Here is a 14,727-nt window from a genome sequence, read left to right on the forward strand (position 1 = left end):
GGCGGATGCAGGAACACGTGCCAGCCTTTGATTCACAGGAGAGCCCGAGAGATGAATAGCATGCACATGTGATGTGTGATTTATTCATGTGTACTAGTAGGAGATTTATAGACATCCATTAACCTAACCAGAGTTCCAACTCTGTCCTGGCCTGGTCTTTTGTCATGATTAGCTCTGTTGTCACTCTATGTTAAATAACAGGTTGTCTGTACTGAAATATGTAAGAAATATGAAGACAAAAGCCAAAATTACTACATATGCACCTCAGTCCAGCTGAACCACAGATATATCTCTTCTCCTTGTGACTTTTAAAAGATCAACATATGCCTGAAAGCAAAGAACTTTTTCTCTGGGCCTGAGACCCAAACTGTTCTGTGCCACAGCCATAAAAACTCCACATGTTGAAGTACTAACTTCCTGCACCACAGAAAATGAATATATTAGAAATAAAGGCTTAAGAAGGGAAACTAAGCTAAAGTAAGATCATTAGGGTGGATCCTAGCCAAATATAAATTTTGTCTTTGTAGAGGAACAAAATGTTGTGGAGGTGGACATTGCAAATTTAGACGCCTGCAGATAACTTTAGATAGCTGCAACTTCAGATGCCCTGTTACAGTATCCGAAATTAAGTCCAACATGCGCTTTCCATTCACTGCCCCTCCTAACCCATGCTGGAAGACAGCAGATGACAGCTCAACTTTGGGGGACTCAGCCTCCCATGTGGGAGATCCAGACAAGAGTTTCCTGCCCTTAGCTTTGCTCAGGCCCAACCCTGGCTTTTGCAAGCATTTGGGGAGCGAACCGGTGATTGGAACAGCTCTTTCTTCTCTCTATCTGTCTCACTGTGATGGAGTCTGAGCTGATCCTTTCTTGGTGTAAAGCACCAGCAATAAAAGATACTTCGGATTCCCCACATCTTCAATGGATTAGGAACAGAAACTCAATTGCTTGTCCAAACCTTTGTTTTCTGTGGATCTAACAAGACTGGGCAAAGCGTAAAGCAGTGAACTTAGCTCCTGTTTCAGAAACTGCATCCCAAGAAAGAGAAAAGAACGCTGCTCTGTGCATGTAGTGCCTGTGTATCAGAAGGGAAGGCAAAGGCTCCAGGGGAGGAGGCAACTTGCCTCTTCATAACAGCGGAACTAACCCAGCCACACCAGACCTAGCTTGTTCACAGGAGGTGGCGTTCATCCATTCCTGAGGATGGAACATTGAGCAGCTGTGTACTGTCCCCAGTGACCTACCCCTCTAGGCACGCCCACCTCTACAGCGACTCACTGGGGATCCAGCTGCAGCATAGGAACCTCTTGGAAGTGCGCTCTTCCCACGTCCAAACCACAATATCCATTTCTGCACAGGGACCTCATGAAAGCAACTGATGCCACTTCCCTATTTGGTTAAGTCACCCAAAGACCTTTGATACATATTATATTTTTTCAGGAGTTTCTCTTGAGCTCATAAAATCACAGTGTGCTTCCAACCTGTGTCTTCTCAGACAAGATACACAAAGCCAGAAGACAGAAGGAGCAATCCCCACCCCATGTTTATCCTGAACCTGAGTTCAACAGGGACAGCAACAGGTTGCACATTTTGTAAGGAGAATAAACACGGGGTTAGAAGAGGTCTCAGCTCTGTCACCCTGACACAGCCCATATCATAAATTTGACAAAGACCTGCCTGCTACATGTTTCCTCAGTTTACCCAAAGCTGTAGCCTAGCAGCCCATTCTGGAAAGACATGAAGGCTCTTTGGCCTGGCAGGATCTGCTGTCAAGGCCTAAATTCCTAACTCTAAGATGTATTTCTCTGTACCATCTTAATAAAAGCAACATGGGAATAAAGTTTTGTAATAGCAACGGAGAGGGGAAAAAAAGTCGTAATTTTCCATGCTTCACAATTCAGAATAATTAATTTAATAACTATGTCATATGAGAAGAGTAAATAAAGGGAAGGGAAGGGGTGTGGATATAGATGATCAGCGAAGCATACACAATGGCAAGGAAAAACAAATTACCAGGGTAGTGCTGGAAATAAAACCTCTGCAGGAAATATTTTCTGAATGCTAATTTGATTCTTCTATTGGGCCTTAAAGCTGCAGTCTACAAGTGCACTATTTATCTCCGCTTGTTTTTATTTTTAGCAATTATATAACCTCACGTCTCTAGAAAACAATTAAACACCCTCTTCAACATTACTGGGATTTCTTCCCAAGTAGTTCTCTACCTAGAGTATAGCATCTTGCTGAATGAAGAGTGTTTCAACATCACAGGTGTTGAAAAGAACCAATGAAATGAGTAAGGGTAGAGTCAACATAAAATGCATTGTCCTTAGGACAGGACACGGTTATGGGGACTATAGCTTGGGTCCCAAAAAACACCAAGACACCATATCATACATGAGCAGGTTGCTTCTCTTGCCACTATTCTGAGATTTGCAAAATTGGGAATTATGCTTGAGTTACCAGGATACATGTCCGCGTAAGTCTCATACCATAAACAGACTCTATAAATAAGTAGACAATCGTTTCCAGTAAATTGGAAGATGAAGAAGTAAATATTCTGTAATTTGGTCAACTTTTTCATTGCATTTTTTTCCTCTTTCTCAAACAGTAGAGAAATAGGTTTTCCCATTCTCATGTGAACACTTGATTCTGTCATTAATACAGATGGACCATGAAAACCAGGTATCACACTTTTTCCCCAAAGTTTCCCACCTCCCTCCACCTCCAGACCTCTCCCCCGGTGCTGCCTTTGAGTCAGCGGCTGCAGTGGCTTACCGACAGTGTTTATGGGATCCAGTCAGGGTTTCAATCACAAAGCACTCGCCGTCATTGAGACAGTATGCAAGGTCCTTGTCCCGGCAGGGTTTGAAGTGCTCTGACCGCTCTGTGGAATATGTCGTGGTATCTGTCAAGGAAGGCACAGACAGGAAAGCGGTCAGCATGCGCTGGGATGCCACTTCCTCCCATCACCCAGGCCTGGGTTACATCCTCTAATTGCAGGGACTTCAGGGACAGGACTGAACCCTCTGTGGCACTGGTTAAATATGGCTGGCTAGAGCTACTGTATTCTACTGTCTCTTTTCTCCACTAGGTTCTGCTCACTGGAATAAGCCAAGCCCTGTCTGAGGACAGATGAACAATTAAAGCTGCAGGATCCTGAGTCATACAACTCCAAATCTGTGTCATTAATTTCCATTTTAACAAACATGTCCTATGAAGGATTGACACGTTCCTGTCCCTTTGTTGTTGCCAAATGTCATTAAACATCTGATCAGTGCATATTGTGATTGTTCCTTGGAAACCAACGTCAGTTTTAAGGGGATTTTTTTGTTGATGTTAGTTACAGCTATAATTGGCTGATAGCTCAGCCAATTATTCTTTCATTTTCTTCTTTTATTGTGTAATTAAAATGCAAATGTTTCAAATTCTGAAACAGATTCTCAGAGGTGAAGAATGTTTCCGGTAAATATTTAACAGGGGCAAACCCTTGCCACTTTTTAGCATTCTCTTGAACATGTACTTTTTAAAAGTCATAATCACATACATACACATACTAAAAGTGAAGCTATCTTTTATATATGCCCCCAAATATGACTCCATCCATCAATCTGTGCTACCTGCAGCATGCATGCTCTTACCATACAGACATATGCTCAACATAAATTCTGGAACAACTGAAGTACTAGCAATAATTTCTCAGTAGCATTTAAGAAAAAAAAGGTGTTTAAGAAAGACAAATAAACTGCTCAGCGTTTAGGCTTTTAATCATAGCATTAAACTTAGGGTGTATCAAACCAGTTTACTGATGGTGTCAATGAGTTTCCACCCTGCTCCAAATCCAAAATGATAGGAGACAGGAAAGTGATCATTCAAAAAGGAAACCCACTCATGTCTCCCCCACAGCTAAAAATCCTCCAAAGGATCTCTTCTGGGTATATATCAAAAGACACACCTCTTCAGGAAGTCCAAGTCCACAGTGCAATACCCAACTCTAACTTCCTCCAAATTCCATAAGCAGATTCCCTGTGCCTTCTTTGTGAGACACCCACTCCTCTGGCAGTTCCTTTCCTGGAAGACACTCCGAAATCCTCTAGAGCTTAGAGGATCTTCCTCTTGTGTCTCTACAGAGCCTCTTATTGTTTGCATCACTGCATTCAGCTGTACAAGTAAGAGTTTGCTCCCAACTCTAGCTGCCTTTTTAATCTCCAAGTTCCTGTAGAGAAGGAACTGAGCCATGATCTAAACTGTTACCTGAACATTCTTCGGATAAATCTGATCTTTTTCTAATATCACCAAACATTTAAATGTAAAGATTATAAAAGACTTCATTGTACACCTACAATATTATATTGGTTAAAAAATAACAATGATGTTTTCCATAAAACAAATCAAGTCACTAGGGCCCAGTACAATGGCTCAATGATTCAATCCTCACCCTTCTTGCACTGGAATCCTATATGGATGCTGGTTCCAGTACCAGCTATTCCATTTTCCATCTTTCTCCCTGTTAATGGCCTGGAAGAGTGGTAAAGGACTGCCCAAAGCCATGGGACCCTGCACCCACATGAGACCTGGAAGAGACTCCTGGCTTCAGATTGGTTTAGCTTTGGCAGCAGCAGTCATTTAGGAAATTAACCAGCAGATAGATCTATCTCTATATATCTCTTCTTCTATGTATATCTGATTTTGCAATAAAAAATAAATAAATCTTCTATAAAAAATTAATAAGAGAAAAGCATATTTTACATTAATTTTAGAATTCCCTACATTATAGAAATAGGAAGCAGGGGCAGTACATGGTAAGCCTGACACTCTGCATTCTCCTCTGCAAAGACTTGCAGTTCTGTCAATGTGAGTGTGATCTTCTGTAATCTCTTCCTGCCAAAAGTTAGGTATAATTTCACATTTATCCTATCACTGCAGGATCCTTCACATTGATGAACACTGCAAAAGCAATGGACATTATCATACTATCCATGTATTATGAATTTTAGAGGAAAAAATGATCTATCTTTTTTGATGTTACAATTGGTAGAGCTTGTACTTTTTTCCATTTTAAAATACCTACTTGTTATATTTTGGAACAAAACAACCATTTGGAAAACACACACATCTTTTGTTTTCCAGGAGATCTTCTCTACCGCGAATATTTGTTATTCAAGACAGGATATACTCAAGAGTCACACAGCTTCAGCCTCTGCTTCTGTGGGAAATATTAAAATTCAAGAGCTCCGGGCAAAAAAAAAAAAAATTCAATATGAAATGCCACACAGTTAACTGCTACTGTGATTGCTGAAATATATTAACTCATGATCAACTAGTTAACTTTTCCTTTAATTTCTTATTATACATTTATTGATATTCACTGATCACTCCTCTAAGAACAGCTTTTCATTAACATAATGTACAGCTTAAAAAGTGAGAGCCTTACTGTATGATCTCGATTTTAACAAGCTACAGACTCCAAACGTTAGACAATGGCAAAGCAATTATAATCAATTAATTTCCATTTGACAACTGCTGTCTTCAGTCATTACTGCACTAGCCTAGCACAGCTTTTCCAGCATATTGTGTTCTGGCAGTATATTACGTAGGATGAAAGACTCATGTAAATGATTCGGTAAAGGCTTAAGGTGGGAGAATGCAGAGATACCATAATTACCGTGTACACGGGCTTTCTATTTCCATGGCTTGGAGAATCTCCAAATTAACATAAAACATGCAGGCTTATCCCTCATAGCAACCTGTCAGGTTTCAAGGAAAATATTTTTAAATAATTTCATATCAAAACAATGACAGGATATTGGATTTTATCTTCTTCTCCATAGAAAAGCAAATGGACAAAGCTATGATTAACATTAAACCAAGAATCCTAAAGTTTACAGAGCATCTCATCATGCACTCCCCATAAAATCACAGAGGCAGTGACAGGTAAGTCATTCTGAAGTCAAACTCCTCTCTTAAGTTATCAGGACAACGAGGTGAATGGAATGGAGCATCCTGGACCATTAATGAATTAGTAGACTGCTATACTAACCCCATGCTCCCCTATTAGACCTTTGTAAATGATTAATAAGCATACCATGTCAAAGTAACAGTTAGCCATGCTATAGTTCTATTATGTACAATTAAAGATAGCCTACGAAATAGACAACATAGTACATATGTATATGCACGCAGACATATGCATATATACATATATATGTATGTATACACAATACAAAGACATAATATCCATCCACTTTATAATCACAGGCTTTAATGCACCAAGTAAAATGTGGGAAGACTCCAGTTATGCAGGACTTTAAACAAGGGCTGAGAATGACACACATATCGCAGGATATCCATTTCACGCCTGCATACTTAGCCCATCAAATTAAACAGAACTGGAATTAAATTTGATTAATGAAACAAGCCAGTGTTAAAAAAAATCTGTTTTCAGTTATATGTGTAGTTGAATATAAAAACCTGAATCTTTATGGAAAAAATTTCTGGGGGACACTTTCCCCGAAGAAAGTTTACACTTGTTTTAAGAAGGGATGCAACAACATTGCAGATGAAGCACACAACAACTGGCAGGGAAGAAACTAATTTTGTGCAGCCCTTACTTGAAGAAGACCCACAATTAACAGCAGAAACAACAGCCAGGAACACACACAGTTCAAGTGGTTCGTTGTAGACAATTGTAACTGAACATTAAAGTGGGGCGATGGATGCTTTGATTGCTGTGCCCACATTTGCTGCAGACATAAACCAAGCTTTCTATTTTGAACAAGTGGGATCAAAATCCTGAAGCATTTCTTGGAAAAACTGTCCAAGGAGATAAAAGACAGCTTTGAAGAGAAAGCACATTCAAGCCAATGGCTGCCAAGAGATGGAAGTGGTCCAGACGAAGCCAGAGTGGGCAGGTCAAGAGCCAGAGTCTTGGCGATCATAGTTTCAGATGCTCAGAGCATCTGAGTTATTGACTTTCTGAAGGGTCAAAGCATGACAGATGACATCCTCTTGTTATTACAGTGTTTTAGCCAAAGCTTTAGTAGAAATACACCCAGGGAAACATCACCAGAGAATTGACCACCCACATGCTTTTTGATTCCTCTCTGCAAAGGTGACTTTTGCCACAGTTCTAATAGAACTCATTACGTATTTACCTTTCAGTGTTGATATGTCTCTTTCTGACTGCTTTTTATTTCCTAATCTTAAAAAAATCTTAACAGGGCACCGATCTCCCTTCCTCTAATAATATAGAAAAAAAATTGCTTTGACATGGGACCCACAGATCTTAAAGGACAGACTACCTGGCTGGCATCATCACTTACAAAAGGGCCTTGGACTTGCTAGATCTTACCACGAGAAATAAAGTTGATGCTTGATTTTTTTTTTATTAATTCATTTTTTTTTTCCCTCTAGCATGTTGAAGTCCCTTCACATAAGGTTTAATTCTTTACTTTCTGTTCCCGAAGGGAACGCAGCATGTTCTAACGCACCTAGCTGAGGGTTCTGTTCTAAAGGGAAAACATGTGGATTTACAAGAATGAGATAATGGATAAGATCTAACTCCAAACTATGACAGTTATGGTCCAGAACAACGTTGGGGCATCTTAGCAATCAGATATAAAGGTCGCATCTGTGAATGTGTTCAACATTTCTGGAACTTGTTTGCTGTTTTAAGCACTAATAGTTTAAATCTCTAAGCTAACGACAGTATGCCGTGTTATTTTGTCATGTCATTCATTAAATTTCTCTTTCTAGGAATGAAATGTGGCAAATAAATGAGTTACAGAGTAGGGAATTGTGTTCCAAAGAATGTCTTGATGAAGGTCCAGGTAAATCTTTAAAAAAGAGAGCCTTAAACATTCCTGTAAATTGCTCTTGTCTATCAAGCCTCTCCAGCTTTTAGAAATGCATGTTATTTTACTTGAGAGGCAGAGAGGAGAGCAATGAGAGAGTAAGAAAGCATCCAACCATGGTCAAGGGCCCTCATGGCAGGATGTGGGCCAAATCTGGGAGCTAGGAACTCAAGCCACATCTCTCGGGAGAATGGCATGGGATGGAACTCCTTGAGCGATTATTGCTACCTTCTACAATCTATAGCAGCACACAACTGGAATCAGGACCTGGAGCCAGAAATCAAAGCCCAGCACTCAAATGCGGGACACAAACATCTTCCTTGCTAGGCCAAACACCTGGTGCTTTAAGACTCTTCTTTAAGCTCGCCTGTACACCAGGCTGTCTCATGATTAGACTTCACTCTCTCTAGCATGCCAGCTGTGGCTCTCCCATCCTCATGCTCCATGGGCACTTGCACAGCAGAGCAGGTCTTCGTATGCATGCTCTTCACAATTGATATTTGCAGAATAATAATCATCTGAGTTCAGCATATTTTTCAAAATTTTCATATTGAAAAGTATGCTTGTTTTTAGCATTGTCATTAAAAATCAACTCTATTTTTAAAAAATTGAAGAGATGTTAGAGTTTAAGAGCTCCAAAAATCAATTTTTACGATGTGCAAAGAATTTGATGGAATATAAGAAAGTTCAGCTTCACAGCATGGAAGGTAGGGAAAGAGAAAAAGGACCGAAAGTGGCAACAGAAAATTGGACTTAAGATGAGCAGAAGGGCCAGCTATGGTATAGCAGATAAAAGACAGTGTGTGGCACATACATCCCATATGACCACCGGTTCGAGCCTGGGCTGCTCGCTTTGGATCTGTCTCCCAACCAATGACCCTGGGAAGTCAGTGGAAGACAGTTCAAATGCTTGGGTCCCTATGGTCATCTAGGAAATTGGATTTGAAAGAAGTTGCTGGTACTTGACTTTGGACCACCCCAGCTTTGAATTTTTTAACTATCCAGGGAATAACCAGCAAATGAAATACCCCTCTCTCTCTTTTCCTCTCTGATTTTGTAACTCTGCTTTTCAAATAAACACATAAATCTTCTTAAAAGAATGAACAAAGATGGTGCTAAGGATGAGTTTCTAAGCATTACGATCAAAGGCAAAGCCCTCAACCCATGCACTATGGCTTCTGCCAAGGTGAACAATGGCTGATCACCTGTTATAGGTAACATGATGCATTCTCCTTTTCTCTACTCTTTTTTGTCTTTATGCCTGAGGAGGTCAGGGAGGGAAAGTGCTTTGCTTTTCACTTTTGTCTTCTTTCCACCCCATGTAGCATACACAGTAAGCAATCAGTACAGTAATTATACGCACAGTGGGAGGTGGCAGTAGTTAATCCATTCAAAAGCAAAATGGGATGAAAAGCAAGGCCAGAAGACAGAAATCCCTGAAGATTTCACAGTGAAAGTGAATTTATTAGTGAATTAAAATGACTGCTTTTTCTCGTAAGTACTGAGTTGAACTTCACTATTACTTACGAAGGTTTTCTATGTTGCCAGCACAAGGATGCACACTTTAGGGACACATTTTTGTTAAAGGAACAAGAGTACTGAGAAATTGGCTATCAGAAATAATAATTGCAGTAAGTAGTCAAAGAAAGGAGAGCTACTTTCAGGTTATAGTTATCTCTGGAGGCATCCCAAAGTGTTCATATTGGTGTTGAGTTTCAGATATGTATGCTTTAATTGGCACCAGTAAATGAATTCTGTGCAGGAAGAGCAAAATTACCCATTGTAGAGCAATGATGAAGTGCAGAGAATGCCATAAAAATACTTCACACTTCTGGCTTGCAAATTTCAAACTCCTCAACTATTTTTTTTCCTCCTCTACTGAGCTCATGAGATAAAACTCTCAAAGGAAAGTTGAGAATCTGATGATGCAATCTAAAAGTTCTTAGGATTGGCAAAATATCTTTCCAGGGCCAGAAGTCATTGAAATATGGCAGCCATTGACTACAGCTTGGTCAAAGAAAATCACAGTAAGAATCTGGTCTTGTTGAAAAGAGAAACAAACCATTTCTCAGCTAGCAAGAGGCAAGGATAGTTTCACCCACTGCTGTCCAAGATCAGATAACTGTTCACTTTGCCATGTTGAATGAAATAAGGGAATGTTGTGCTAGAAATTTAAGTTGGATTGAGCCAGGGGGTTAATATGAGGACTCATAGGTCTCTAAGAAACATTCCAGAGCCATCAATTCTTCTTTTTTTTTTCAATTTTTTGATGATATTTACATAGTTGATTAGGGCTCAAAGGGCCTAGGGCTAGGGGAAAATGGATGAGGCTTTTATTTCTACATTATCTTCTTCTGTTCCTTTATCTTGGGAAAAGGGAGAAACAAAGGGAGAAGCCACACCCCCAAACTCACAACCATCCCAGGGTCTCCGATGTTGAGCATGCTATGAGAGCACTGCTCAAGTGGTTTTGCTAGTCCAACAGTTTTTATTTGCTGCTGATCTAGCCACACTAAGCACAGTAAAATTTCTTCAGAATCCACTGGCTGACATAGCCCACCTTGGAGTCTGTTTGCCTAGATTTTCATTGCCAACACTAGGGTGGGGTAGTTGATTGATTTGTTCTGTCCTCCATTCCCTGTTATGGTACCACTTGTCCCCTCCAGGTTCTAATGTACTGTCGTATCCTCCATGTGCAACCGGCTATGCCATGCACTGTTTCATCTAAGCCACTGAGGAGGCCAGCTCTGACATAAGCACTCTACAGTTGGACCATGAACTCTGCAATTTTCTCCATGTTTGGAGTTCTGAGTCCAGTGATTCAACTGGGACATCTCCAAAGAAACCTCATCAGAGGTGATTCTTATGTGTGCTTGCCAATTCAGGGTCTGGCACAGTCTGTCACCCCAATCAGCTTATGTGCACATTGGTAGTTGTCCTATACGCAAACCAATGGGTGTAGCAGCCCAAACCGGTCCCACCCACCACACACTTGCCCAGGTAAACCAGTGGGAGTTGCAGTCTAGTTGGGGTGACCCGCAATAGCCAATACCAGAACTGCCCTTGCCCTGATTCCCATGCTTGCCAATATGTACAGCAGACTGGTCCAGTCTATCCAACATCCCATTCAGTTCTCGTGCATGTCAATGCAACTTGCCTAGTTCAACTCAACCAGCCCTACTATCTATCCCACACACATGAGTGCCTGCTAAATTTGCATGATATACCTGCCACATTTTACTTTGAATTACTGCTTCCAAATCTGTCCCAGCTTCAATAAACCTTCAGCAGACAGGGCTCTCAATCAACAGAAACGGGTTTATTTGGGAGTTGTTATCCTGTAGCTGAAGGTATTCGCTTTGACATGCATACAAACACGTGCACACATGGAAGCCCAGGGTCTCTTTTATATGTCTAGAGTCAGGTGCAGTGGTGGAGGGGGAAGGAATTCCTTAAGATGTCCTCTAATAAAACCTCAGTTGCCCGGCTCTGCTTCTTAGTCCACGTTTCTCAATCAAATTTTAAATTGAGGCTAGTGACTGTAATGGCCGGAGCCAAAGCTGATCCAAAGCCCAGAGTCAGAAATCTCTTCCAGGGCTCTCATGTAGGTGCAGGGTCCCAAGGCCTTGGGCCATCCTCAACTGCTTTCCCAGGCCACAAGCAGGGAGCTGGATGGGAAGACTGGCTGCCGGGATTAGAACCAGCACCCACATGGGATCCTGCCACGTTCAAGTTAAGGAATTTAGCCTCTAGGCCACCGCATTAGGCCCTGACATCTTAACTTTTTAAGCTGAGTCTTTATGTGGCATAGAAAGTGAATGTCCGCTGTACTTGAAGCAGCAGTTTGTACTTGTTCCCATGCTCTGCACAACAGATTCTAGGCCCAATACCAGACACACTCACTTCGGCAGTTCAACTGAGTTTTCTTCATTCTGTACCCAAATATCTATGTCTTCTTAATCCAAAATCAACGAATTTTCCACACATAGGGAAAACAGAAAAGCTTTCAGGGGACTGCGTTCCCCCTGGGCTACTAACAGTATAATACATTGAACTCTTTTAATACCCTATGAAAGCAAATCTGTTTTTCTATATACCTGGAATATACAGCTATAGATGTCTGACTGATGCCAAAAGTTTTAATTAATATTTATGAGAAAGACAAGCTGTTACACTAGAGTTTTCCTCAAAAATCTAAGATTGGAAGTAGATATATGTACTCATTTTAGTAGAAATATCAAGATAATTTTATTTGGGTGCCAAAATATTGACATCACACATATACGTTTTACAACATTTTCATAAACTTTCTGAAAACCTCCTACAGCAAGGCTCATGAATTGCAATTTCTCTGCCCACATGCTTGCTCACCATACTCTGCCCAGCTACCTCGTCTAATTCCGGGCCCCTGCCAGGGTCATTTGTGTAGTCTCTTAATTTATCCCAGGCCTGACACACAGGGGATGCAGAACACATGTCTTCCGTGTGAAATATGCATACATGCTTATGTGTACATATATATATATATATATATAACGTTTATATGTGCATAGAGTATATAATAGCATATAGCATATCTAATATCTTAATGGTTGTAAAACTGACAATGATACCAGCATCGCAGGCATCCACATATCAACAAGATAACATAAACATCACCTCCTAGTTCCATACCAGTAATCACATTTTTGGAGACAGACAACGAGAAAAAAAAAAATCTATTTGTGCTTCCATGAACAGACTTGACACTCACTAACAATCACGTTTACTTATTTATGTTTAATGTCCACAGATTATATGAGAAGAATATACCATTTACTTTATTTTTTTTTTTTTTCTTTTTTTTTTTTTTTTTTATTATTGTTGCTTACATTGTATTGTGTAGTACAGTTTCATAGGCGCTGGGGATTCCCCCCACCCCTCCCATACCCCTCCCCCCATGGTGGATTCCTCCACCTTGTTGCATAACCATAGTTCAAGTTCGGTTGAGATTCATTGCTTGCAGACACATGCCTAGCATAACGTTCAGCGTCTTATTGTCCAGATAAGTTCAGTGGCCTCTTGGGGAGACCTTCTATGGTCTGAAAATAGGTCTAACAGAGTAAAGATCCAGTCAGTTAAAAGCCCCAACGAGGCCACAGTATCAATATACAACATTATGGAATTAATTGACATAGTATTGGGTAAACAATATGTTAAAAATAATGCAAGTTCCCTTCTTCGAAACATCTGGGTTGAGACAGTATCAATGACAGGTTCAAAAAAAAAAAAAAAAAATAACAAACAACCAAACAAAAAATTACAGGTTAAATCAAGGCAAACATGTGGTATCTAATCTTTTGGGATTCGCTCATTTCCCTTAGCATTATAGTTTCCAGTTGTACCCATTTAGCCACAAAGAACTGCATTTTGTTTTTTTTAATAGCTGAGTAGTATTCCATGGAGTAGATGAACCAAAGCTTTCTTATCCAATCTTCTGCTGATGGGCATTTCGGTTGCTTCCATGTTTTTGCAATTACTGATTGTGCTGCAATGAACATAGGGATGCATGTTGGTTTGTCGTAAAACAGGTGTTTTGGATATATTCCTAGGAGTGCTATTGCTGGGTCATATGGTATGCAGATTTTGAGTTGTTTGAGTGTTCTCCAGACTGATTTCCATAAAGGCTGTACCAATTTGCAGCTCCACCAGCAGTGGAGTAGGGTTCCCTTTTCCCCGCATCCTCGCCAGCAAGCGTCGTTGGTGTTCTTGTTTATGTGGGCCAATCTTACTGGTGTTAGGTGGTACCTCATCGATGTTTTAATTTGGATTTCCCTTATTGCTAGGGAGCTGGAACATTTTTTCATATGTTTGTTTGCCATTTGGACTTGTTCCTTTGTGAAATGTTTGCCCATTTCCCGTGCCCATTTCTTGAGTGGCTTGTTTGTTTTGGTTTTTTGGTTGTTTTGAAGTTCTTTATATATCCTGGAAATTAGCCCCCTATCGCCTATATCGTGTGCAAAGATCTTCTCCCACTCTGTGGGTTGCTTTTTTACTTTGTTGATTGTTTCCCTTGCTGTACAGAAGCTTCTTAGTTTGATGAGGTCCCATTTGTTTATTCTGTTCTCAACTGCTATTGCTTTTGGTGTCCTTCTTAGAAAGTCGGGACCTACTCCTAGGTCTTGCAGGGTATTTCCTACATTTTCTTGCAAGAGTTTGAAGGTTTCTGGATGTAGGTTTAGGTCTTTTATCCATGTAGATTGGATCTTAGTGTATGGTGATAGATGTGGGTCTATTTTTTTGTTTCTACAGGCTATCAGCCAGTTGTCCCAACAACATTTACCAAAGAGGCCTTCCCACTTGCTTGAGCTGTCATTGGTCTTTTTGTCAAAGATTAATTGGCTGTATTTGTGTGGGTTCCCTTTTGGTGCTTCTATTCTATTCCATTGATCTTCCTTTCTGTCTTTGTGCCAGTACCAGGCTGTTTTGATAACCACTGCTCTATAGTATGTCCAGAGGTCCGGGATTGTGATTCCCCCTGCTGACTTCTTATTTTTCAGGATGGTTCTAGCTATTCGTGGTTTTTTGTGCTTCCAGATGAACTTTTGAATCATTGTATCCAGTTCCGTGAAGAATGTTTTGGGCAATTTGATTGGAATTGCATTGAAAATGTATATTGCTTGTGGTAGTATAGACATTTTAATGATATTGATTTTGCCTATCCAGGAGCACGGGATGTTATTCCATCTTTTGAGGTTTTGTTCAATTTCCTTTTTAAATAGTTTGTAGTTTTCTTCGAATAGGTCTCCTACGCTTTTGGTTAGATTTATTCCCAAATACTTCATACTTCTCTCTGCTATTTTGAATGGTATCCTGTTGGTTAGATCTTCTTCCATCT

The 14,727-nt window shown here is 40.3% G+C and overlaps 1 protein-coding gene across 7 annotated transcripts in view; it reads right to left on the reverse strand.

Annotated features, from left to right (window-relative positions):
- The window catches only part of NRG3 (neuregulin 3), a 931,214-nt gene that overhangs the window by 513,128 nt on the left and 403,359 nt on the right, over nt 1-14,727 (reverse strand). For all 7 annotated transcript variants that reach the window (XM_040970440.1, XM_040970439.1, XM_040970435.1 and 4 more), the window contains exon 2: nt 2,776-2,905. In XM_040970440.1, the coding sequence (XP_040826374.1) occupies nt 2,776-2,905 (130 nt within the window). The remainder of the gene's footprint in view (nt 1-2,775; nt 2,906-14,727) is intronic.

The sequence above is a fragment of the Ochotona curzoniae genome, unplaced genomic scaffold (assembly GCF_017591425.1).
Source record: "Ochotona curzoniae isolate NIBS_2020 unplaced genomic scaffold, NIBS_Ocur_1.0 scaffold_4763, whole genome shotgun sequence".
NCBI lineage: Eukaryota > Metazoa > Chordata > Mammalia > Lagomorpha > Ochotonidae > Ochotona > Ochotona curzoniae.